The 27,264-nt window shown below is 45.9% G+C and overlaps 1 protein-coding gene across 1 annotated transcript in view; it reads left to right on the plus strand.

Moving 5' to 3' along the window:
- The window catches only part of LOC138670754 (inactive dipeptidyl peptidase 10-like), a 265,499-nt gene that overhangs the window by 128,720 nt on the left and 109,515 nt on the right, over positions 1–27,264 (plus strand). Inside the window, exons 9-11 of the mRNA XM_069758378.1 lie at positions 4,606–4,704; positions 7,185–7,276; positions 7,743–7,790. Coding sequence (XP_069614479.1) covers positions 4,606–4,704; positions 7,185–7,276; positions 7,743–7,790 — 239 coding nt within the window. The remainder of the gene's footprint in view (positions 1–4,605; positions 4,705–7,184; positions 7,277–7,742; positions 7,791–27,264) is intronic.

Genomic DNA, 27,264 nt, shown 5'->3' on the forward strand with positions numbered 1-27,264 from the left:
CCGCTGTAGTCCCGCGTCTGTGTCAGAGAGAAACGTGATGCAAATCTGGCGCAATATTTACAGTTCTACTATTACTAATAAACCGATTAAACCGTCTTTAACGGTCGGCTCTCATGTGAGAATATCGCGCTATAAATCGACCTTCTGTAAGGGCTATGAGAAGACGTACAGCGATGAGATTTTTTTAATCACCGGCGTCTCCAATAAATTTCATAAACCCCTTTATAAAATCAGTGATTTAGCCGGAGAGCCTGTAGAGGGGTCATTTTATAAGGAAGAGCTGCAAAAAATACCTATGGATGAGGATCGTGTCTACAGAGTAGAAAAGATTTTGAGAAAAAAACGTGTCAGGGGTGTGAGTCATTGCTTTGTCAAATGGCTGGGCTACCCCGAAAAATTCAATAGTTGGATCCCGGCCTCAGAGTTGACAGATATATAACCATGGAAGCGGGCTCATTTTTCGTGACATTACCCAGTAATTCGTCAATTAAAATCTACCCTGAAAACACAATATCGGAGTACAATACCAAGTTAGCGCGGGCCGTTCATCTTTCGGCAGATTATGAGGTGGCGTTAACGGAAATACAGTACCCCCATACGTGGAACACGTTTGATGCTTTTGAAGGGAGCTTCTACGCGGCTAAACACGGCGAACCTTTAGTACAGTATCACATAAAATCAGGATTTTACTCGTCCATTCCTAAGCTAGTTGGCGCGGTCAATGCCCGAATAGAAGCGCTGTATTTATCTACGCCTGCCTACAGAATACGGTATGATGAGCTACGCCGCGAGGTGATCCTGACCGACCCATCCCCTATACAGTTTACTCTGGGTACTAAGTTAAAATTTATTTTCGGCCTGCAGACCGTCGATGACTCCCCCGTTGCTTTAATGCCGTGGAATCGCCGCTTTTACCCCGATTCAAAGGCTGGTTTTTATTCGCTTTTTGTATACACTGATATAATTCAGCATCAACTTGTAGGTGACAGTTACGTTCAACTGCTACGAACCGTAGAAGTTAGCGGCGATGATAATGATATTGTCACGGTGCGCTACTCACGGCCCGATTACATACCGCTGTGCAAGCAACACTTTGACTCCATAAACATTACAGTCATGTCGGACCAGGGAACGCCGGTTAAATTCAGATACGGCAAGTGTATAGTGCGATTACATTTTAGACCTCGCCAGCATTGACACGATAAAATGCTGTCTCAAAGGGTGTATGGAGATCCTGCTGTTTATGCCCGCTACTATACTGCACAGTCGGGGCACGGTCTAGAGGGATTCCGCGGGAGCGAGTACATGTATGGCTCTGGACTGGCAGGACTATTTAAAGGTTTATTTCGTCGCGCCGTGCCGCTTTTCAGAAAAGGCTTAGAATTAGTAAAACCACACGTTCGGACTGCTGCCCGGAACATCGCTGCAGATGCCGTGACATCCGCATCGACTGCCCTTATGAAAAGGATAAATACGCCAACCCATCAAGACGGCTCTGGGATAATCTATGTCGCTAAAAAAGCCCAAAAAAGAAAGCGCCGCGTTTGCCCTCCTTTACCGCCGATGCTCATGAATAAAACTACATCCAAGAGACGCCCCCGTCAGAAACGAGTAAGACGCTCTGCGGACGACATCTTCTAATCAGTTACCATGGCTTTCCTGCATGACGCTTCTGTAGAGTGCGCAAAATCTGAACTGGATATTTTTGCCGTACCACCGACTCAAACAAGTATCGAGAAATCTCTATTTGTAGAAGTACAGCCTGTTGCTGCTCTGTCAGACAATGGACCGTTGGAGTTTTACATATCTGGTAGTGGTGATTATTATTATGATCTGAACAACACGCTACTGTACATAAGCTGTCGCATCGTGAAGCATGATAATACGGCCATCGCCGATGGTGCGCGTGTGGCGCTCATAAACTACCCTCTAGCCACTCTTTTTAACCAGGTCGATATTACTCTGGGAGACCGACTTATCTCACAATCGGACAATCTCTACAGCTATAGAGCCTACATAGAGACCCTTTTAAATTACAGTTCACAGACGCTGGCATCGCAATTTACAGCCGGTTTGTTCTATAAAGACACTGCGGGGCATCATAATGACAGGCGCCTGGATGGCGCAAATGCGGGATTTATCAAAAGAGCCAGTGCCGCCTCTCGCTCAAAACCCATCGACCTTTTGGGACCCATATTTGGGGATATATTTAACCAGCCAAAGTTAATATTGAACGGCCTTGACCTTAAGGTTAAACTGTCAAGAAATAAGGATACTTTCTGCCTCATGTCCGCAGAAGCCGAGCCGCTGAAGGTACAAATCTCGCAGGCGGCTCTCTATGTGAAAAGAGTGCAGGTATCACCGGCTGTCCGAATCGGCCACAGCCAGGCCCTCCTAGCAGCAACAGCCAAGTACGCTGTTGACCGAACATGCCTGAAAGTGTACAGCATCGCCGCAGGGACACGAATCACGAACCACGAGAACCTCTTCCTAGGACAGATACCAAAAACTGTTATATTGGGGTTTGTAGATAATGAGGGCTTCAGCGGTTCTTATACAAAAAACCCACTGGACTTTCACCACTACCACGTCAATCACGCGGCATTATATCTGGATGGTCAGCAGATACCCGCGAGGCCTTATAATCCTAATTTTAATGCTGATTTAGCCATCAGAGAATATATGGCGCTTGCCCATATATCGGGCAAGCAAAAGGCTGATTGTGCCATGGCGATAGATCGTGAAGAATTTATGGCTGGCTTCACGCTATTTGCTTTTGATTTATCGCCTGATCAAGAGCCTGGAGGCCATTTCTCGCTCATTAAAACAGGTAATCTGCGTGCTGAAGTCCGCTTTGCGATAGCGACACCCCACACGATAAATATGATTGTCTTTGCAGTCAACCACACCATTCTGGAAATTAATAACAGGCGAGAGATCTTGTACGATTTTAATTAAGCAACGATGGACAGTCTGCAGCTTACAGTTGTAACGCGGTCCGATAATTATACAGACCGCATATTCGCCGGTGTGTTTCCGTGTGATTTGCTTCCGAAAGAAAGAGTGACTCAGAGACCCGCGGCATATATTGTGAATACAGACCCGGCAAATCAAGCTGGTCGCCACTGGATATTAATCGTACTCTGCGACGATAAGACGGGCATATTTTTTGACAGTTACGGCTTCCGTGCGGATAATATTATCTTTCCACGCGCTTTTGTGACATTCCTGAACAAGAATTGTTATTCTTATTGTTATCAGAGCGCACAAATTCAAGATTTGTATAGCAGTGTATGCGGTCATTATTGCATATATGTATTATACCATATAGCGCGAGGCTTTCCATTTAAGAAGATTTTACAAAATTTTACGTCTGACATGCAGAATAATGATCGAGCCGTATCAGATTTTGTGACATCAAGATTTTCAGGCGCCGTTATTTGTTCATCGTGTCGTTATCAGATACAGCAAAGATGCATTTGTCAGCATCATGCTGTTAGCTAACTTAAAATTTGAGCTGTTGTTTTATCGTGAGAAATAAATCTTTTAAATTTTTTTTTACAATATCGTGTCTTTGGTTTTTATTCGTATAAAACACGCCGCTTCTTACTTGTGTTGTAACATTGGGTCATATTATAACTTGTGTTGTGACATTGGTGCATATCTCTTCTGTGTATATAAGGCAGCCACAAGGATAAAACCTGCTACAATGTGAATAAACACAACTTGCAATGGCCTCAGTAGATAACAAATAACTTTGCAGATGCCATCTTCAGGACACAAAAAAGAGAAAGCAAATATCAATTCAGGTACAATACAAGTACAAATGTGTTATAAAACAAAGTTCTGCTTCACAAAGATCACCAAACAGCATGAGTTTGTACAAAAATATCTGACCCTCAGATAACACAGCTGTTTTCTGAGAAAGCTAATACAAAAAACAAATAACCTCAGATGCCATCTTCAGGACACAATAACTTTTCTGTTTGTGAGAATAAACATTTATGGGGTACGCAAATACAACAACAATTGCTTGACCTAGGTGCTATAAGCCTCTGACCCACAGTTAACCTAATTTAGGTAATGTTCACCATTTAGTTAGTGTTTGAGAATACTTTTCACATAACAGGATGTAGGATTGCATACAGAAACATCAGCCCTATTCACTATATGGATACACTGTGAATAAAACAAAAGCTTACAGAATCAAACTCGGGGCTACGTATAAAATCTTATAAAACAAATGAAAAAGGTGTTATAAACCACGTGTAAAATAAATACACGACTAGGCTATAATTATAAACATGTGTTATTCCACAAAATACGGGAATAATATCAAAACTACAACAAATTAAACTATATTAAACTATATCAAAAGGGGAAATCAAACAAGGAGGGACAGCTGGATACCAGCCGTCAAACAAGGGGAGGGGAGGGGTTACACACTTTTGATACACTTTGATAGGGGCGGGGCACCTGTCAGATTGAGTTTGACGAGACATGGCTATTATACACTACTCGTGTTCTAGCCGTAAAAACACACATCGAACACATTTATGACTCATGGACATCTGAATCAGGCCTAACACTGTGCTCTTTTTGCAGGCTGCTCCCGTATTTTCAGTAGATTTTACCTTTATCTTGGTACCAGTGAAGCAAGGAGGACAAGGGGAGTATGTCCATATCGCTATGTTCTCCACCCAGGTACTGATTATATATGAATAAAATGGTCATTATTAGGGATAAGCAAACATGAACTGTAAAGTACGGGGTTAGTACCGGACACATAGTGTCGGGTACCGAACCCCGAAAACTGACTTTTTACCGGATGTCCAGTTTACTGTTCGGGTTCGGTGACGAATAAAGTTTGTTAAAAGGCTGCTGCACAGCAAATCAACAAAATTTTAGGCTGTGGGCACTTCCGGACCCATCACAGCCATGCCAATTATTGGCACGGCTGTGATTGGCTGGCACACCATGTGACCTGGCCTGTATAAATGCTGGATCACGGGTGCCGTCGCCATTCTGCTCTGATTAGTGTAGGGACATTATGCAGCTGGAGTGAGGGACAGTATGGCCTATGGGTGTACTCGGCACCCCTGTCTGTGAGAGTACTGTTCTAAAAAGCCTCTGTGTACTCTGCAGCTGTGTCTGTGCGAGTAATGTGCCTGAAAAATAATTCTTCTCTGCAGCCGTCTCTTTGAGATTTATGGGCCTAAAAAATTATTTTACTCTACCATTGTGTCTATTCAAGTTGTGGCCAGGTGTAAAAAGTAATTTTACTCTACCACTGTGTCTGTACAGTAGGGTGCCTAAAAAATAATCACACTCTGTCTCCATCCCTGTGAGAGTAGTGTGCCTAAAAATCACTTCAAAAAATAAGAGCATCAAATAGGGGACATGGCCATGGTGGTGCTGGTGTAGCTGCTGCTCGTTGAGGTGGTGTAGCTGCTGCTGGGAGAGGACGTGATCATTCTGTGACTGATATGTGCCCAAGTACAACACCTTCCTCTGGTGCACACTGGTGACAGGGCATTCTGCAGCATTTCATAGGGCCAAATACTGATACCCAAATGATGAAGCAAAAACATGTTGAGATGGTGTTACATTGGATGGCTGACAATGGCTCCAATTCCTTTGCATTATCTTCCACCCAGTCCACTGCAGAAAGCAGCGTTGGCACCTGTGACCATGATCATTTGGATTCCACCTCACCCCCTTGCAAATCAGCCAAGCAGAGTGAGCCCCAAGTCATGCAGCAGTCACTTCTGCTTTTTGATGACTCCGCTGGCTGTGGTTTTGTGGGCCATTCACATGGATCTGTCCCACAAGTGGAAGATATTGAGTGCACTGATGCTTAACCTTTTGTTCAGTTGGAGGATGAGTACCTGGGATGGATAGTTCACACAGTTAGCGGACCACTGCAACACATCTCTGATGATGACGAAACAGGTGCCAACCGCTGCATCTTTTTGCAGTGTGCAGACTGGCAAGGAGGGCAGGGGTGATGACTGAGTGAAAGATGATGAGGTCCTAGACCACACATGGAGCGAAGGCAATCCTAGTGATGAGCGTAGTTTTGCGAAAGAGGTGGTGGTCACTCTGCCCCAGCAGAACAGCAAAAGAGGGAGCAGGGTGCAAAAGCACTATGAGCAGCCCCTAGCCAGTACGTCGGCTGATACTGCCCACCGCGCCAAACAAATTTGAACACCAAAGCCAGCTCAAAAGAGCTCTCTGGCATAGCATTTCTTCAGGCAATGTGCTGACAACAAGCGACAAGTGGTTTGCACGCTATACCGTAAGACCCTGAAGCAAGGCATAAATGTTCTGAAACTGAGTACCACCTACATGACGAGGCATCTGAATTCCAAGCATGAAGTGCAGTGGAGTGCACACCTTGAAAAGCACTACAGAGCTGAGCCTCCTCCTGCTCCCTCTTCTTCTGCAGTCTCGGCCTCTTCCTTCAACTCACGATCAACATCACCACCTGCCTCCCCACAAAGAAAGGATGTTTCAGCACCGCCACCTCCCCCAGTGTCATGGAGCATCTCCACATCTTCTCATGGAAATGTTCAGCTTTCCATCCCCCAAACCCTTGAGAGAAAGAGGAAATTCTCTATTGTGGTGGTGAATTTGTTTTTTTCCAACAGTTTGTTGCTGCCTTTTTATGATTGGTCAACCTTATGCAGATGAAGATGATGAACATCATGCCCCTGATAAAAAAATCTCTTGTACCGCCCCCTTGGACTTATAAAGCTTGTCTGAAAAAGTGATAAACATCACATTCTACAAGAATCCCTTTAATATAAACTATAACTTAAACTTTTTAAGCTAATCGTGTTACTGAATCAGGCCCTATATTTCTATTCAATGTTAATGAGACTCCAGAAATTTGAGAAGTCGCTGCTCCCTTCAAGACAGGGCTATGCAAAACTAGTTTCCCAGAATTCACAGCCCTTTTCTTGGGATCACTGGGAAGGGAGAAAGTCAGTCCTTAGGTGCTCAGACACTTTGTTTTTTTGTCATCACTCAATTTTTGTTGACCAATGTAATAAAGTGATCTCTCATTTTAGTTTGAAAACAAATGTGTGATAGCTTCCCCATAACTTTTACACCTTCAGTTGTTTCTTTCTGTTCACCCTGCTAAAGTACAGTATATAATTAATGCACTATCTTCACTGCAGCTAGGTGGCAAAGAAAACTCTTTACAAATGCTGACATCTGGGGAATGGGATGTGACTCGGATTCTGGCCTACAAGTCAGACAACAAAACAGTGTGAGTATTGATTTCTAATGTTATAATTCTTATTTGTAAATGCTCTTTCCACATTTGTGGAAAACTGGCAATGTCAATCACCTAACATCTTATGGAGGCCACTGTACACTTTTACCCTTCATTTGACCTGTACATTTATATTCTTTCATTTTCCTACAGTCAGTGATCATTAAGACTAGAGTGATTAGGACGCAATATATCATGCTGTCTATATCAGTCCTGTGCGTACAGCTACAGTATACTGTATGATTAACCCTAATGATATTATCTGGTTTAGACAAGCCATCCCGCGTGGTCTGTCCATATACTTAGATAATTGATGGGGTACTAGCAGACCCCCCCTTGTTAGCAAAAGACAAGATCTGCAATAGATGTCCATGGTTTTGTATATTGGATTACATAAAGACATAATGTAATTTGCTTCACATTGACTTTGTTGTGACCTTTCATTTCTATTGTATATTAGTTATTTCCTGAGCACCGAAGACAAACCTAGAACAAGACATCTTTACAGGTATGAAAACAATGAGCCTTATGGCTCATACTCATTTGCGAGAAACACGGACGAGTGCAATCCGATAAAAAATCAGATTGCACTCTTCCTAATGTTGTTCTATGAGTCATTGCTCATCTGCAATTTTTTTCTCAGCTGAGATTGGACTGAGAAAAAAATCGCAGCATGCTGTGATTGTCCTCTTATATGGGAAGATGGGTGCGAGAAAAAAATCACACAGCGCACGAACCATGCGTGTGCTGCCCATTTTTTTACACACTCATCTCCTAGAAAACCCGGCATTTCGTCAGCCGAGTACAGTAAAATCACAGAATACAATAGATAGAATAGATATACTGTATATACATAGAATAGATGGCTACAAATGTGTGAGGGACATATATAATTGTGTACAGTGCGTGTGTAGTTTAATGTTCATCTATTTAATTAATAAATCAATAAATTACAGAAAAAAATGGTATGGGATCCCCAGAAATTTTGTTAACCAACAGAGGGAAAATGGATAGCTGGTAGCTGTTTGTAGCCTGAGAAGGGGGTAATTAACATGGAGCTTCTAAGGCACCGAGGCCAAGTGGGAAGAGCGAGGCTAAGCCCCAGAATTGGCGCATCTTATGGATTTGCTTTTTCTGGGGAAGCTGAGAGCTGTTGTTTTTAGTATGGCACGGGTCCAATATCCATGCTCCCGTTCTATCCTAATAATATCAGCCTCGGCTGTCTGCTTAGCCTTTGTTAGATATTAATTATAGGGGAGAACCCATGTCATTTTTTTAGGGGGTCCCCCATTTTAATAACCAGTAAAGGCTAAGTATACAGCTTTGAGCTGATTTTAATAACCTGGAAAGCTCAGTGTGTATTACCCCCTTCCCATGCTAATAACATAATTCCCCAGCTGTTGGCTTTGCCTCAGCTGGTTAAGAAAATGTAGAGGGTCCCCACACCATTTTTTTCAGAAATGTATTTATTTATTTCCATAATACATGGACATTAAGCTACCCATGCAAAGCACTGATTATATATCTCACTGACATATTTCTCTCTGTATATATATACTAGATGGTGGCCCGATTCTAACGCATCGGGTATTCTAGAATATGCATGTCTGTTGTGAATTCTGTTGTCGGGCTCCCTCCTGTGGTCATGAATGGTACTTCGGCTGGTTCTGTCCATGGACTTCCACTGGTGGGTGTTTCTGAGTTTCCTTCCACAGGTGACGAGGTTAATTCGTTAGTGGGCTGCTCTATTTAACTCCACTTAGATCTTTGCTCCTGGCCACCTGTCAATGTTCCAGTATTGGTCTAGTTCTCTCCTGGATCGTTCTTGTGACCTGTCTTCCCTGCAGAAGCTAAGTTCCAGCTTGTATTTCTTTGGTTTGCTATTTTTCTGTCCAGCTTGCTATTTTTTGTTGTCCTGCTTGCTGGAAGCTCTGGGACGCAGAGGGAGCGCCTCTGCACCGTGAGTCGGTGCGGAGGGTCTTTTTTGCGCCCTCTGCGTGGTCTTTTTGTAGGTTTTTGTGCTGACCGCAAAGTAACCTTTCCTATCCTCGGTCTGTTCAGTTAGTCGGGCCTCACTTTGCTAAATCTATTTCATCTCTGTGTTTGTATTTTCATCTTTCTCACAGTCATTATATGTGGGGGGCTGCCTTTTCCTTTGGGGAATTTCTCTGAGGCAAGGTAGGCTTTATTTTCCTTTCTTCAGGGCTAGCTAGTTCCTTAGGCTGTGCCGAGTTGTATAGGGAGCGTTAGGCGCAATCCACGGCTATTTCTAGTGTGTTTGATAGGATTAGGGATTGCGGTTAGCAGAGTTCCCACGTCCCAGAGCTCATCCTTAATTATCAGTAACTATCAGGTCATTCCGTGTGCTCTTAACCACCAGGTCCATTATTGTCTTGACCACCAGGTCATAACATATGTCCACGTAGTATATTGCACAGCCCATGTAGTATATTGCCCAGTCACGTAGTATATTGCCCAGTCACGTAGTATATTGCCCAGCCACGTAGTATATTGCCCAGCCATGTAGTATATTGCCCAGTTACATAGTATATTGCCCAGCCACGTAGTATATTGCCCAGTCATGTAGTATATTGCCCAGCCACATAGTATATTGCCCATTGACGTAGTATATTGCCCAGCCACGTAGTATATTGCCCAGTCACGTAGTATATTGCCCAGCCACGTAGTATGTAGTATATGTAACAATCAAGCTGCACTCAGATGTCATCCGAGTGCAGTCCTGTAACTACTACTACTGTGAGTAGTGTGACAATGACGGAGACGTAAAGCAACGAAGGGGTGTGTAAGAATCGGGCTGCACTTAGATGTCATCTGAGTGCAGTCCTGTAACTACTACTACTGTGACTAGTGTGACAATGACGGAGACGTAAAGGAACGAAGGGGTGGACCCACTGGACCGTGACAATGATCCTCCCACGGGCGAGCTGACCAGATGGAACCGAACCCTATACAGGGAGCATTAGGGGCAGACCCGCGGGAGACTATCGCCACGGCAGCTGGAAGACAAGGTGATGTAGTGGTACAAGAAAGAAGCACAAATCCGGAAGATAACTGAGGACAGGCTGGAGAGTGAAGCAGAGACGGTGCTGAAGAAGCGGACTAGCAAGCAGGACTACGTGGAGATAGACTCGATAAGGAACTAGGACAGGACCTAGGGAAATAGAGAAAGAAGCACAAGGTCAGGCAAATGAGACGCAGGACAATAGTGCGGCCAAGGTCAGTTGCAAGTACAAATGATCACAAGGCGAGGTTTGGAGGAAGAGGCGGACTAATAAGGCCAGTGCAGTGAGCACTTCCAGGTTGGAGTCCTCCAGGGAAAAGAGAGGAAAAGATAGAGCGGCAGGGAGACTCTCAGAGATGTACACGCACAGCGCTGAACCGAGCGTGTGCGCGCAGCCGGCAAGAAGCAGAGTCCGGGCGCGCACGCAGATGAGAGGACGCCAGACGGGAACCCGCGGCAAAGGAGGCGCGCCGAGGCGCCGTAGACAGGTGAGTGCAAGAGAGAGCAGGGAACCGCGGTGGAAGCGAAGATGTAACAGTACCCCCTTCTTTACGCCCCCTTGTTTTAAGCTACAAAGAAACCTAGCCAAAATTCGAGGAGCCTGGATGTTCTCCCGAGGCTCCCAGGACCTCTCCTCAGGGCCAAAACCCTTCCAATCCACCAAAAACATAGTTCTACCTCTAAGTTTTTCATAGCGAGAATATCTTTTACCTCAAAGACATCATCAGCAGGGGCAGGCGAAGGAGAATAAGGAGCTGAAGCATAGTACCGATTAAACACCACTGGTTTTAGAAGAGACACATGAAATGAATTGGGAATTCGAAGAGAGGAGGGTAACCTAAGCTTGTAAGAGACTTCATTAATGCGAGTCAAAACCTCAAAAGGACCAATATAACAGGGACCCAGCTTACGAGAAGGAACTTTAAGACGGATAAATTTAGAAGATAACCAGACCTTATCACCCGGTTGATATAGAGGAGGATTCAGATGCCTCTTATCTGCATGTCTCTTCATTCTATCCTGTGCTAATTCAAGAGCGGACTTGGTCTCCTGTCAGAGACTGGAGAACTCTCTAGACAGAAGATCAGCCGCCGGTACAGTAGAGACAGGAGGAACCGGTAGAGGAAGACCTGGATGCTGACCATAGACGATAAAAAATGGTGACTTGGAAGAAGCTTCGCTGGTATGATTGTTATAAGCAAATTCTGCCCACGGTAGTAGATCTGACCAGTTGCTCTGATGAGCATTGGAGAAATGACGAAGATAAGTCACCAAAATCTGATTTGTGCGCTCCACTTGACCATTAGTCTGCAGATGGTAGGCCGAAGAAAAATCAAGTGAGATGTTCATAGACTTACAGAGAGCTCTCCAGAAGCGGGCGGTGAATTGGACTCCCCTGTCAGAAACAATTTGTTGTGGTAATCCATGAATACGAAATATATGGTGAACAAAAATCTTTGCCAACTCAGGAGCCGAAGGTAGGTCTGGAAGAGCGATTAAATGGGCCATCTTCGAGAAATGATCCACAACCACAAGGATAACGGTGCAAGCAGAAGAACTGGGTAGGTCAGTAACAAAATCCATTGCGATGTGTTGCCACGGATTGGAAGGAATCAGAAGAGGACGAAGACGACCAGTAGGTAATTGCTTAGGAACTTTATTCTTGGCACAAGAGGGACACGAGGCTACGAAGTCTTGGACATCCTGAGGAAGAGACGGCCACCAGTAATAGCGGGACACCAGGATGAGAGTCTTTTTGAGACCGGCGTGACCTGCCAACTTGGAGGTATGGCCCCATAGTAAGATTCGTCCCCTGTTCTTCATAGACACAAAAGTCTTACCCGGAGGCAGCGAGGTAAGACCAACTGGAGCAACAGTGATGACCTTAGAGGGATTGATGATATGCGTGGCCTCCTTCTCGATATCTTCCGACAAGAAGGACCTAGACAATGCGTCAGCCTTGAGATTTTTTTTTACCGGGCTGAAAACGAAGCTCAAAGTCAAAACGGGCAAAAAACAGAGCCCACCTGGCCTGTCTAGGATTTAGTCTGTGCGCAGAACGAATGTACGCCAAGTTCTTATGATCTGTATAGATCACAAAGGGATGCACGGCTCCTTCCAAAAGATACCTCCACTCCTCCAGTGCCAATTTGATGGCCAAAAGTTCTCTGTCTCCGATGGAGTAGTTCCTCTCGGCTGAGGAGAAGGTCTTGGAAAAAAAACCACAAGGAGCAAGGCGACCGGTAGATGACTTCTGAGAAAGAACTGCTCCGGCCCCTGTGGCGGAGGCATCGACTTCGAGAATAAAAGGTTTATTAGCTTCTGGACGTTGTAGAAGAGGAGCTGAGGCAAAAGCTTGCTTGAGAGATAAGAAAGCCTTCTCGGCGTCAGTTGACCAGTGGTGTGGATTAGCCCCTTTTCTTATTAGAGCAGAGATGGAAGTGGACAAAATGGAAAAATGAGGAATAAACTGCCGGTAATAATTCGCAAATCCCAGAAATCGCTGAATTGCCTTGACTCCGAGCGGACGCGGCCAATTGAGCACGGTAGAAACTTTTCCCAGATCCATGCGCAAACCGGAATCAGAGACGATGAAACCCAGGAACAGAAGAGACGACTGCTCAAAAGCACACTTTTCAAGTTTGGCGTACAGACGATTCTCCCTAAGACGCTGTAGTACAAGACGAACATGGTTTCTATGTGAAGACAGATCGGGAGAGTACACAAGAATATCGTCAAGGTAAACCACAACGCAGGTATACAGAAGACCCCGAAAGATGTCATTCACAAACTCCTGGAAGACAGCTGGCGCATTGCACAAACCAAATGGCATAACCAAGTACTCGTAGTGACCGTCTCTGGTGTTGAAGGCAGTTTTCCATTCGTCTCCTGAGCGGATTCGAATTAAGTTGTGTGCTCCTCCGAGATCCAGTTTAGAGAATATTCGAGCACCACGCAGACGATCAAAGAGTTCAGGTAAGAGGGGAAGTGGGTACTTGTTCTTGATTGTGATGTTATTGAGACCACAGTAATCAATGCAGGGATGAAGGGAACCATCCTTCTTCTTGACAAAGAAGAAACCTGCTCCTGCTGGTGAAGAGGATTTCCAAATAAAGCCCCTGGCCAGGTTCTCTTGTACGTACTCAGGCATGGCTTGAGTCTCGGAGGGAGATAGAGGATAGATGCGACCTCTGGGAGAAGAACCTGGAATGAGATCGATTGAACAATCATATGGTCGATGCGGTGGTAAAGTCTCTGCCTCTTTCTTCTCGAAGACATCCGAAAAAGAGCAATAAGCCGAAGGTAGATTTGCAGATTCAGGAGCAGACCGCGAGGACCTAGCGGGCAGAATGGGAAGCAGACACTTATTCTGACAAGAATGTCCCCAATGTAGAACGTCACCGGTGCGCCAGTCCAAGGTGGGTTCGTGACTTCTTAACCAAGGAAGTCCCAAAAGGAAAGTGTGAGACAACGAAGGCAAAACGTAGAAAGCCAATCTCTCTCGGTGTAAAGCTCCAATTTGAAGTACCAGTTCTTCGGTAACGAGGTTGGTGGTCTCCCGCAAAGGCTGACCGTCCACTGAAGCTACTTGCCAAGGAGTCTCCAAGGGTCTGTCAGGTATTACGATTAATCCCTAATCCCCACAGTTTTAAGCGTGCCCTAAAAACTCATTTGTTCAGACTGGCCTACCGCCTCAATGCACTAACCTAACGATCCCTGTGTGGCCTATTTAAAAAAAAAAAAAAAAACAGGTTCCTCGCATTATGTTCTCATTCACTTTATTCAGTTAATAGCCCTCTGTGTCTGTACTGCTACATACTTAGGCAGTTAACTGGTTCATGCAGCTTTGCATGAACACCCGAGCCTTAAGGTACCGTCACACTAGACGATATCGCTAGCGATCCGTGACGTTGCAGCGTCCTCGCTAGCGATATCGTCCAGTGTGACAGGCAGCAGCGATCAGGCCCCTGCTGTGCTGTCGCTGGTCGGGGAAGAAAGTCCAGAACTTTGTTTCGTCGCTGGACTCCCCGTAGACATCGCTGAATCGGCGTGTGTGACACCGATTCAGCGATGTCTTCGCTGGTAACCAGGGTAAACATCGGGTTACTAAGCACAGGGCCGCGCTTAGTAACCCGATGTTTACCCTGGTTACCATCGTTAAAGTAAAAAAAACAACCGCTACATACTTACCTACCGCTGTCTGTCCTCGGCGCTCTGCTTCTCTGGTCTGGCTGTGAGCACAGCGGCCGGAAAGCAGAGCGGTGACGTCACCGCTCTGCTTTCCGGCTGCCCGGCGCTCACAGCCAGACCAGAGAAGCAGAGCGCCGAGGACAGACAGCGGTAGGTAAGTATGTAGCGTTTGTTTTTTTACTTTTAAGATGGTAATCAGGGTAAACATCGGGTTACTAAGCGCGGCCCTGCGCTTAGTAACCCGATGTTTACCCTGGTTACCGGGGACCTCGGGATCGTTGGTCGCTGGAGAGCTGTCTGTGTGACAGCTCTCCAGCGACCAAACAGCGACGCTGCAGCGATCCGGATCGTTGTCGGTATCGCTGCAGCATCGCTTAGTGTGACGGTACCTTTACACTATGGTTGGTCCGAATAACTAAAGCAATTGTTACCATCCACCTCTCGTGTCTCCCCTTTTCCTCATAGATTGTAAGCTTGCGAGCAGGGCCCTCATTCCTCCTGGTATCTGTTTTGAACTGTATTTCTGTTATGCTGTAATGTCTATTGTCTGTACAAGTCCCCTCTATAATTTGTAAAGCGCTGCGGAATATGTTGGTGCTATATAAATAAAAATTATTATTATTATTATCCCAAGTTTCTCTACAGTCTCAAGTTGTACAAAATTCCCTGCCGCTCCCGAATCAATGTACGCCTCCAGAGAAAAACGACTGGAACCCAAATGCAATAAAACAGAAAGAGTCAAAGGGGGAGAGGATTCATGGTTACCTAGGAAGACCTCCCTTACCTGTCCTAGGCGGAGGCGTTTCCCGGCCTCTGAGGACAAGAACGCAGGAGATGAGAGGCGCTGCCGCAATAGAAGCAAAGGCCCTGTGCGAGTCTCAGCGGGCTTGAGACGATCTACCTGCATAGGCTCAGGAGAGGAAGAAGAAGGTACAGAAGCGGGTTGGGAGTAAGAAGAACCTCGAACAGCAGAGGACAATCGAGGAGATCTTCTCTCTCTGGTGACCTCGCGGGAACGCTCTTGGCAGCGTAAATCTATGTGAGTAGCCAAGGAAATCAGGCCTTCTAATAAGGTGGGAGTATCTCATCCTGCCAACTCATCTTTTATACGAGGAGACAGTCCTCGCCAAAAAGCCCCTACCAAAGCTTCATTGTTCCAACCCAAGTCTGAGGAGAGCGTGCGGAACCGAATGGCATATTGACCTACAGTACTAGTACCCTGGTGAAGGTTGAAGAGGGATTCAGTCGTAGAAACTAGATGCCCGAGTTCATCAAATACCTTACGAAAGGTATCCAAGAATGGAGTGAGTTGACAGACTAGAGGGTCGTCACGTTCCCAGAGGGGATTAACCAAAGCCAACGCCTCTCCTTCCAAATGGGAGACCACAAAAGCCACCTTATCACGGTCAGTAGGATATAGTAGTGGTGACAGTTCAAAATGTAGTTGGCACTGGTTGAGAAACCCACGGCACAACTTAGGATCCCCACTATAGCGCGGAGGTCTGGCCAAGCGGGGTGAGGAATGCGAAGGAAGGGCCTTAGACGGGAGTGGAGGCGGAGGTCTGGAGAGAGAGAAGCCGGTTATCCACCGAGGCCATGAAATTCAAAATATGAGACTGAGTGTCTCGTTGCTGGGCAAGCTCCTGCTGGAGAGCAGCCAACTGGGCAGCGTTACCAGGATCGGTGGTCTGTAAGGACGAGAGACGGGACTCTCTTAAGAAAGGACATAATCCTGGTCTGATTTTCTCATAAGAAAAGTAGCTCCTTTTGGGTAGCGGAAACACCAGCGGGGTCCATGGCCTTGTGATACTGTAACAATCGGGCTGCACTCAGATGTCGTCCGAGTGCAGTCCTGTAACTACTACTACTGTGAGTAGTGTGACAATGACAGAGACGTAAAGGAACGAAGGGGTGTGTAAGAATCGGGCTGCACTTAGATGTCGTCCGAGTGCAGTCCTGTAACTACTACTACTGTGACTAGTGTGACAATGACGGAGACATTGACAAGAAAGAAGCACAATTCCGGAAGATAACTGAGGACAGGCTGGAGAGTGAAGCAGGGACGGTGCTGAAGAAGCGGACTGGCGGCAAAGGAGGCACGCCGAGGCGCCGATGCCAGGTGAGTGCAAGAGAGAGCAGGGAACCGCGGTGGAAGCGAAGATGTAACAGTATATTTCCCAGCCACGTAGTATATTGCCCAGTGACGTAGTATATTGCCCAGCCACATAGTATATTGCCCAGTCACGTAGTATATTGCCCAGCCACGTAGTATGTAGTATATTGCCCAGTCACGTAGTATATTGCCCAGTCACATAGTATATTGCACAGTCACGTAGTATATTGCCAAGTCACGTAGTATATTGCCCTGCAACGTAGTATATTGCCCAGCCACGCAGTATATTGCCCAGCCATGTAGTATATTGCCCAGTCACGTAATATATTGCCCAGTAACGTAGTATATTGCCCAGCCATGTAGTATATTGCCCAATCACGTAGTATATTGCCCAGTCACGTAGTATATTGCCCAGTCACGTAGTATATTGTCCAGCCACGTAGTATATTGCCTAGTGACGTAGTATATTGCCCAGCTACGTAGTATATTGCCCAGCCACGTAGTATATTGCACAGCCACGTAGTATATTGCCCAGCCACATAGTATGTAGTATATTGGTCAGCCACATAGTATATTGCACAGTCATGTAGTATATTGCCCAGTAACGTAGTATATTGCCCAGTGACGTAAAATAAAAAATAAACATATACTCACCTTAAAGTCCTGGCGCCTGTGTACGGTGCACACGGCAGCTTCCGATCCCAGGGTTGGTATGAGCGCAGGACCCGTGATGACATCGCGGTCACATGACCGTGACGTCATGGCAGGTCCTTCTCACATAGCATCCTTGCCACCGGATCCTGCCGCTTGCACTGCCGAGGACAGCGGGCCACGTCGGTGGGTGAGAATAAACTTTTTTTAATTATTATTATTTGTAACATTAGATCTTTTTACTATTGATGCTGGATACACCGCATCAATGGTAAAAATTTGGTCACACAGGGTTAATAGCTGCGTTACCGGAGTGCGTTACACCGCGCTCCGGTAACGTTGGCATTAACCCTGTGTGAGGGCTGACTGGAGGGGAGTATGGAGCGGCCATTTTGACGCCGGACTGTGCCCGTCGCTGATTGGTCGTAGCCAAACGCCCACGACCATTGCCACGACCAATCAGCGACTTGGATTCCATACAGACAGAGGCCACGACCAATGAATATCCATGACAGACAGAAGGACAGAAAGACAGAAGTGACCCTTAGACAATTATATAGTAGATATATATATATATTTCATTTGAATACTATCTATGACTCAGAGAATTCCTCTATGTAAAAGCTAATGTTAAATTCGCATTGCATATGAATTGCATTCACATGTCATTCGGATGCTAGGTGATAAAAATCACATTGTATTCACATGAAAATCGTATGACACTTGCATGACACTCGTCTGACTTTTTAGGAACAGCATCAGACAGATGTAATTTAATGGTGATGGGTATGAGCCCTCAGTGTTCATCTCCCCCTCCTAGATCCTGTATAATATGTACCCTGCCTGCCCTCACAAATCCAATTTGACCTCTATGATTAAATAAGGTAATTCATGGAGGCACTAATTATGCATCTGTGTGGGAACCATTACTGAACTAATACCTGTCATATTATTGCCAATTCCTATGCCTTTATCATATCTGTGACCATACAGAGGAAGTGTACACATGGTCAACGAGTACTACAGCAGTCAGAGGATTTATGCCTTCTTAACAGATTCTATTAAGACAGTGGTGGAAACTAGGTTGCAGCTGCCTTGCCATATTTGTGATTTTTCAGTTTTGGATTGAAAAAATTCAGTTGGATTGAAAAATATTATTATACTAGATGGAGATCCGATGCTATCGCATCAGGAGGGCAGTAATGTCACGATGGGGGCTGGCATGCGGCGCTGTTGTTGCCTAATGGCATCCTGTGATAATCTAATGACTTTTGCATCAGGAGACTCATGTGCTTGACGCCTACACTTATATGCATCGTTTTTGTCCCAGCGATGCTGTTGCTCTTCAAGAGTCTCATTTGCCCTTTGTTGTCTTCGACGTTGTGCCTTTGCTGCTTTCCTTTCATTGTCATTGCTGTACTTTTTATGAGGAGCCATGTTGGCGTTGATATTTGCTTTTTAAAGGGGTTTTCCCACTAACAAAAGTTAATTTAAAAAATTGTGTACGTGTATGACTGTGTATGGAGGATACCACATCTCCTGGGCAGGGGAGAAAGCAAAAGACAATACTGATATTACAGCAGGAGATCGCAGGGGATACATTTTGTGAGGTAAAATATTTTTTAAAAACAGTCAGTGAAATATTTTACCTCACAAAATGAATCCACTGTGATCCCCTGCTGTAATGTCAGTATAATCTTTTGCTTCCTCCCCTGCTCAGGAGATGTGGTATGTTCCGTACATGGTCAGACAGAGTAAATTTTTAAAATTAATTTTAGTTCCTTGGAAAACCCCTTTAATGTGACCGGCTTCCTCTGCCTGTAGACACGTCGCGCATCTGACGCCGGGGTCAGCCAAATGATTCACTGCACCTGCATGTAATTCGCGCAGGCGCAGTAAATCAGACCGCCCCCATCTTTGTGCAGACAGATAGCGGTGGTCACATTAAAACTGCTCATGTGCTCCCCCTGTACAAAGATGGCGGCAGTCAGTGAATCATTCCGCTGATCCCGGCGGCGGCGTGTTCGTGATGGTGTTCTGCTGGTGGTACAGCGCAAGAGGCTGTGTGAGTGTGAGAGTGAGTGTGTGAGTGTGTGGTGCGTACGGCGTATAGTGTGTGCATGTGTGGTGCAACGGTGTTCCACCGGTGGAACCGCGCAATAGGTTGGTTCCAGCAGCAGTTTCCATATTAAGACACCCATCACTTGGGTGGCCCAATTTGGTGGTCGGTGAACTTCCTCCGCTTGGAATTCTGGGATACGGTGACATCTGGACAGAACAGGAAATTAAATCATTACAAGGCAATTATATAAATAGATGTATTAGGGTATAGTGTAGTAAGTACATTGGGAGATGACCTCTTAAGGCATCTAACTGTAAATGTATCAGTATAGATAATCAATAAAGGGTTTAAGGGGAACCTGTCATTCCCAAAATCGAAGATGAGCTAAACCCACCAGCATCAGGGGCTTATCTACAGCATTCTGGAATGCTGTAGATAAGCCCCCGATGTATCCTTAAAGATGAGAAAAAAAAGGTTAGATTATACTCACCTGGGGGGCGGTCCGATCTGATTGGTGTCGCGGTCCGGTCTGGGGCCTCCTATCTTCATAGGATGACTTCCTCTTCTGGTCTTCAAGCTGCGGCTCCGGACAGGACCGTGACGCCAATCGGACCAGACCGCAGCGGGACCGCCCCTGGGTGAGTATAATCTAACCTATTTTTCTCATCTTACAGGATACATCGGGGGCTTATCTACAGCATTTCAGAATGCCATAGATAAGCCCCTGATGCTGGTGGGCGTGACAGGTTGCCTTTAACCATACCTCCCAACTTTTGAAGAAGGGATAGAGGGACAAAGTCTGTGGCAAATTTTAGGCCACGCCCCTGACCACACCTATTTCACAACTAGTCACACCCATATCCACACCCCAACCACACACCTTTTGCACTGCTGATCACACTGGGTCTTCCAGCACGACAGTGACCCAAAACATACAGCCAAGGCAACAAAGGAGTGGCTCAAAAAGAAGCACCTTAAGGTCATGGAGTGGCCTAGCCAGTCTCCAGGATTTAATCCCATAGAAAACTTATGGAGGGAGTTGAAGCTCCGAGTTGCCAAGCGACAGCCTCAAAATCTTTATGATTTAGAGATGATCTGCAGAGATGAGTGGACCAAAATTCCTTCTGACATGTGCGCAAAACTCATCATCAACTACAAAAAACGGCTGACTGCTGTGCTTGCCAACAATGGTTTTGTCACCAAGTGTTAAGTCTTGTTTGCCAGAGGGATCAAATACTTATTTCTCTCTTCAAAAGTACTGTTATCCTCCTACATGCCCCCATTCCCCCATACTGTTTCCTCATACATGCAAAATATTCCCCCTTACTGTTTCCACATACATGCCCCCATTCCCCTGTACTGTTTCCTCATACATGCCCCCATTCCTCTGTACTGTTTCCTCATACATGCCCCCAATTCCCACATACTGTTTCCTTGTACATGCCCCCCATTCTCGTGTACTGTTTCCGACTACATGCCCCCCATTCCCCCACACTGTTTCCTCCTACATGGCCCCATTCCCCCGTACTGTTTCCTTGTACATGCTCCCCATTCCCCTTTACTGTTTTCTCGTACATGTCCCCATTCCACTGTACTGTTCCCTCATACATGCCCCCATCTCAGCCTTTGCTCCTCATTTTGTGCCCTCAAATCTCCCCCACACATATTAAATCCCCCATACCCACTCCAAATCTCCCCCATGCACTTAATCTTTGGTGTCTTCAGCTCCACTGGAGCACTTACCACCCATCCTGCGTATATGGCGACGTCAGCAGCGTGATCACATGATCTGACCACGCTGCTGGTGTTGCTCTGACCCGGCGGTCAGAACTTCAATTGTACTCACCTCTCTCCCAGCTGCTGAGGGAGAAACTATGGACCGCCGCATTAGGTGGCCCGACTGCACCCCCTGCTGGGAAAAGTAAGGTCCTGGCCAGGACAGCGGGATAGAATCTCAAAATCGGGAACTGTCCCGCTGGATCCGGGACGGTTGGGAGGCATGTGGTTTTGCCAGGGTCCTTATTTGAACTAGGGTCTTAAATAAATTGGGACAGCACCATCTCTGCTCGCCTTTGGTTACTGACACCAGTAGTAGTAGTCAATGTGCTCTCTGTTAATGACCTGATCACTCTGCAATTACTTGGAAACAGGTAACTTGGCAACCTGCCTTATTAACCATTTGATAGCTGTAGTCCTGGCCTCTGAAATCACAAACTTGGGCTGAATAAAACTCAGAACTTCAGATCGGCTCTACCACCTCAGTTCCTTCTTAGCCCTCATTCAGGTGTCAGTATTTTCCACATACAAGAAAAACGGACCAATGATTTGATCAGGCTTTGGTCAGAGTGTAGTCTAAGTATCGACAGTTTTGAGGAAGAAAAGGTTTCTCTGCCTTTCTGACAGTCTGTGAAAATTGGACCCTACTTGAATGTCATTCGAGTGAAGTCCTATTTTTTTTTTTTTTTTATCAAGACATGGACCCATTGACTTGTTTTGACAATTTTGATCTGACCCTTGGATCAAAATTGGACATGTCTGCAATTTTCTACGAAAATCATGGTCATGTGAATGGCCACATAGACTATCACAGATACAAGTGCTGTCCGTGAAAATCACAAATATCGGATGTCTGTGTCTCCTTCCTTTTCTGCACCAAAGTCCTCACGGCTTCACACTTACCACGTGACACACACTGGACCATCTCCTATCCCACACATTATGTTTGAACCCTTTCTCGAGTCTCAGTAAACTTTACCCACAGAACCCTTCTTTTTTTCTATAAGTACTCCCCCCAGTACAGACTACAGAAAATAATGAAATATTAATCAAATATTGGATTTTTTAAAGGATGGGTGAAACATAAAGTGCAGCAAAAACTGATCATAAATCTCGCAATGTACATGTAAGCGTAAAGCTTTGCTGTATGGGATACAGCTATAAGTAAAAAAAAAATTAAGATGTCTGACAGCAGGCTGCTCTTTTTAAATATATACTGACTTACAACTGACCAGGGAATATCAAAATGGCAATCTTTAGGCCTCATAGCGGTCAGTCCAGTTGAAACCAGCCTACTTTCCTACATGTTTCTAAGGTACTTTTAGAACCACTCCAGCTTTTTCGGGGGGTTTTCAGCACTGGAGTGGCTCTTTGCACACGTCAGGATTTCTTGCAGAAATTTTCCTGACAAAAAACGGACATTTCTGCCAGAAATCCGCATGCGGTTTTACCGCGATTTTACCGCATTTTTCACGCGTTTTTGGTGCGTTTTTTGTGCGTTTTTTCCCAAATGCATAGAATTGCGGGAAAAACGCAGAAAATCTGCAAAAATAATGAACATGCTCATTTTTTTACCGCGATGCGTTTTTTTCGCGGAAAAAAACGCATCCATGTGCACAAAACATGCAGAATGCATTCTAAATGATAGAATGCATAATGTATGTGTTTTAATGAGTTTTTATAGCATTTTTAGCGTGAAAAAAACGCGAAAAAACCTGAGCGTGTGCACATAGCCTAAATGTAAGCCTCCTGCGGCAACAACTTGTGATCGCAGCTTCTGTCTGACCAGAAGTCAGAAGTTACGTCACAAGTAGAATTGAGTGAATTTTTCAAATTTCGGTTCCGATTATGATCAGTTCCAAATATTGTATTTGCAATATTTGCCAAACACAGCCGAACATCATTGAAGTCAATGTGAGTAGAAATGACTGAATATGTTCGGAATCAATCGTCAAACATAAATTCAGCACAAATAGGATACCAATATTGCACGAATATGGCAAATTCAGATTCGGCGACCGAATCTAAACATATTCGCTCAACTCTAGTCACAAGCTCTTAATGTAAGTCTATTAGAGCTAGAATGAAGCTCTCATAGCCTTTTATTGAAAAGTCACCTCCACAGCGATCCATGAAACACTCGAGCAGCCGGCAGGTAATTTTTAAGTCTATGTAGGGCAGCAGGGTTGGTGCAGTGTGAAAAACAAACAATGACCCAGGAAGTTTCAAAACAAACGTGTTTTAATGTCCAAAACTTACAAAGTAAACAGCACAAGGTATCCTCTGGATCCTCAGGAACCATCTGGTGACTCGAGCATTCCTCTTTTCTGCATTGCTCATGCAGATGAGGGGTGAATGGTCCATTATCAAACTAAACTGGCGCCTGAGCAAATAGTAGCGTAGGTACTCCAAGGCCCACTTAACCGCCAAGCACTCCTTCTCCACTACGCTATAATTTTTCTCCACTGGGGTCAGTGCTCAAGTAGGTGATTGGGTGTTCATCCCCGTTTATCTCTTGTGACAGTACTGCTCCTAGACCTACCTCTGAGGCATCTGTCTGCACGATAAAGGTGTCCTTGAAGTTGGGGCTGATGCGATCGGCTGTCCACACAACGCCGACTTCAGGAACTGTAATGCTTCCTCCGCCGGGCCATAACCGACTTCTTACCTTTTAACAGGTCAGTTAGGAGTGCCGATCTCCCAGCAAAATTCCGTATAAACCGGCGGTAGTACCCAATGATGCCGAGGAAAGCCCTCACCTGTTTGGTACTTAACAACTTGGGCCAGTTTTGGATGGCCTTGATCTTGTTTATTTGGGGTTTGATAACCCCGCGGTCCTAAGTATCGGGCTTCCGTGAGTCCCACCACACATTTTTTAAGGTTCCCATGTAATCTGAAAGGCAAGACGACATAGTGATAGAGACCCTCTGGCATTATAAAAGCGGTTTTTTCTTTCTTTAATTCTGTCAGTGGGACCTGCCAGTAACCTTTGGTGAGATCGAGCGTGGTGAAGTACTTGGCCTCCCCCAGTCTTTCAATTAGCTCGTCCACCCGGGGCATTGGATAGAGGTCAAATTTTGACACCTCATTTAATTTTCTGAAGTCATTACAAAAGCGTAATGACCCTTACCTGAGGCTCAGTGACAATGTCAGGGTGAATCAACGAGATCCACCCCAGCAGCTCTGAGAATACGTCCGTACTCTTTTGCACTAGAACCCAAGCCTCCCGTTGCTGCTATTTGGAGAGTGTCATGTATTTTAACCTGACCCCCGGCCGTGTCCTTGGCCGGTGACAAAGCGTACCCCATTGGTATGACCGGAGTCGCCTCCATGACCAAACATTCCCTGTCCTTCCTGGCTTTTAGCAGGTTTACATTGGAAAGTTGATCAGGTTTCCTCTTTCAGGGCTGGTAAACTTGGTAGTTCACTTCTCCCTCCTTCCCTTGTATCTCATATGGCCCTTGCCACTTGGCCATGAGTTTACTCTCCGTGGTGGACACTAGTACCAACACCTGGTCCCCTTCTTTAAAGATCCTGACCATGGCTCTTTTACTATAAGTGCGGCTGTGCGCGGCCTTGACATCCATCAGATGCTCCTTTACTATGGGCCTGACTGCTCCAATCTGGTCCGGCTTGCCACATGCTCAATCACACTGCGATGCGGAGTTGGCTCCTGTTCCCATATCTTCTTAGCTAAGTCGAGCAACCCACTCGGATGTCTGCCATACAATAGCTCAAACTGTGAGAAACCCATGGACGCCTGTGGTACCTCACGGATAGCGAACATTAGAAAGGGCAATAACATTTTCACAGTTTCTCCCATCCTTCGAGATTACCTCAGTCAGTCGAGATTAACCAGTCAGTTTGTGGGTGGTACACCGACTTTCGTAGCGGTTTGATCTGTAGCAGCTTACATAGCTCCTTGGTCACCTTGGACATAAAAGGAGTCCACTGGTCTGTGAGGATCTCCTTTGGTAGCCGAAGGCGACAAAACATGGCAAACAGCTTGCGGGCTATTAGTTTTGTCGAGGTGTGGCAGAGAGGTATCGCGTGGCGTAATCCACTATGACCAAAATATGTTGATGGCCACTGGCGGATTTCACTATAGACCCCACCAGATCCATTGTTATCCACTCAAATGGTACCTCAATAATGGGTAGTGGTACCAATGGACTCCGGAAATACACAGTGGGTTTCGCAAGTTTGCATTTGGGACAGGACTCCTAATACCTCTGGACTTCAGCATAAATCCCAGGCCAAACAAAATGCTGCAGTATGCGCTCCTGCTTTTTTTGGCCCCCAAGTTCCCTCCCAGCATGTGGGTGTGAGCCATTTCGAGCACCACCCGACAGTAAGATTGGGGCACTACCAGTTGCTCTACCACTTCATCCTGGATTTTATAACAAATCCCAGTGGATAGCCATACAGGGGAAAACTGCCTCGGCACCCAGTTGCTGAGCCACTCCATTTATTTCCATCACACTTTCTTGTGCCTGGGTTAGAGTGGGATCCTGGAACTGAACTGTCCTAAATGTACCAGTGGACACTTCCAGCTCAGGGATCGATGGTGTCTCCCCGACTTCTCCTGCCAATACCTGTAGGGGAAACCTATCGGGGTTACATTCTGTCCCTAGGTTGGCGACCCCTACGGCAGGTATCCCTGACTGGGGATGTTCGGGTTTCATGCCCAGAATGACATTTACCTTGGGAGGGTTAACCCTGGTCTCCCATAGGGACCAGAACAGAGGCAAGTCTCAGAAATTTGTAAAAAAAATATTTTTGCCTGTCACCACTTTTTGAGAGCTGTAACGTTTTAAATTTTCAAGATTGTCATGTACACACTTCTCAGCATGTGTCGTGGGGTGCGCCTGTCCTGAGAATGGGGTAGCTGAGAACTGTTATTCCTTGGTATTTGGGCCCTCTGAAGTTGGAAATCTCTCTCAGCCTGACGTTCTGCAGCAGCAGCCTGTGGGTACTGTAAAGTAAGCTGCAGGCACATCCTGGCATCACTTTCTGCCAGTTGTTGTAAGGTCATTTACGAAGAAAACTCCATGTTCGCCTCATAACTGGCATTGTTAGTACCCCCAGTTATTCATCGGGACAAAGTCCATTGCTTGGCTCCTCTGAGTTGGACTTTCTCTTTGTCCATATGCCATAGTACTCCACTCTGAGTCTTTTTCCAGCTAGGCACCAATCAGCAGATCTTTGGATTTGTCTGCTGTCTCTGGAGCGCCAGCTAAAACTGTGGGGTACTCGGTACTGGGCCGGTTCTGTTCTTAAAGGGGTGGTCACGGCGGCAGTGACCCGGTCTGTGGTCCTGGCCGTCCAATAAAAGGAGTTGAAGTAAATGGGAATAAAGTTTATAAAGTTTGTTTGTGACGCCACCTGTGGTACTCGGCAATAAAGGTGTTAGCCGACGCTGCTTAAAGTAGTCCGCTGGGGCTGATGATGATGTAGCAGAGTTGGTACAGCTCTCCACAGGTAGAGCTAAACCCCAGGGCAGCTGTAGTGTTAAAGGTGAAGATGGTGCTTGTGGCAGTTGTAGTAGCTGTGGTGCAGGGTGGATGACGCTGTAAATAAACATGAGGACACAGCAAGGTGCAGTTTCCAAAGCTTTTCTCACAGTTCTTAGTTGCCCCTGCTGGGGCACTGTGTCCTCCGAGTAAGTGATGCAGCCTGCTCACAAGCAATTTGGGTGCACTTTCCAGAGCCCTCTTTCTGCGCTGGCTCTAGCCCTCCTGTCCTGCGCCTGCCACACAGTGTCCCAAGCCAGCAGCCACGGATTCCACAGGGCGGTGAGTGCTAAGTCCTTCCTGAATCCTATACGGCTGCCTTTTCAGTGAATGTGAGCAGATGTGACTGTGCTTCTTGCAAATGCCACAGCCTTCGGTTAGCTAGCTGAGTTTTTAGTTTCTCCACTAGTTTGAGGGCCGGTCCCTCACTGCGACTTGGTCCCTCCACCTGACAAAGGTCAGCGTGAAACGAACCTCATGGGTGGACTTCTCATTACCCGTGCCTCTAGGACCCTTTCCTTCTGTCCTTTCTGTCATTTCTCTTTCCTTCAGTTCCCTTACTTTCTGGGAACTCCTTTCTGTCTGTTACAGTCTTTCTGTCTACCAGGAGCTGCAGACCCCCACGTCTGCTCAGCTCCACTTCTCTCTAAATCT

Source organism: Ranitomeya imitator, chromosome 3 (genome assembly GCF_032444005.1).
Source record: "Ranitomeya imitator isolate aRanImi1 chromosome 3, aRanImi1.pri, whole genome shotgun sequence".
In the NCBI taxonomy this organism is placed as follows: Eukaryota; Metazoa; Chordata; class Amphibia; order Anura; family Dendrobatidae; genus Ranitomeya; species Ranitomeya imitator.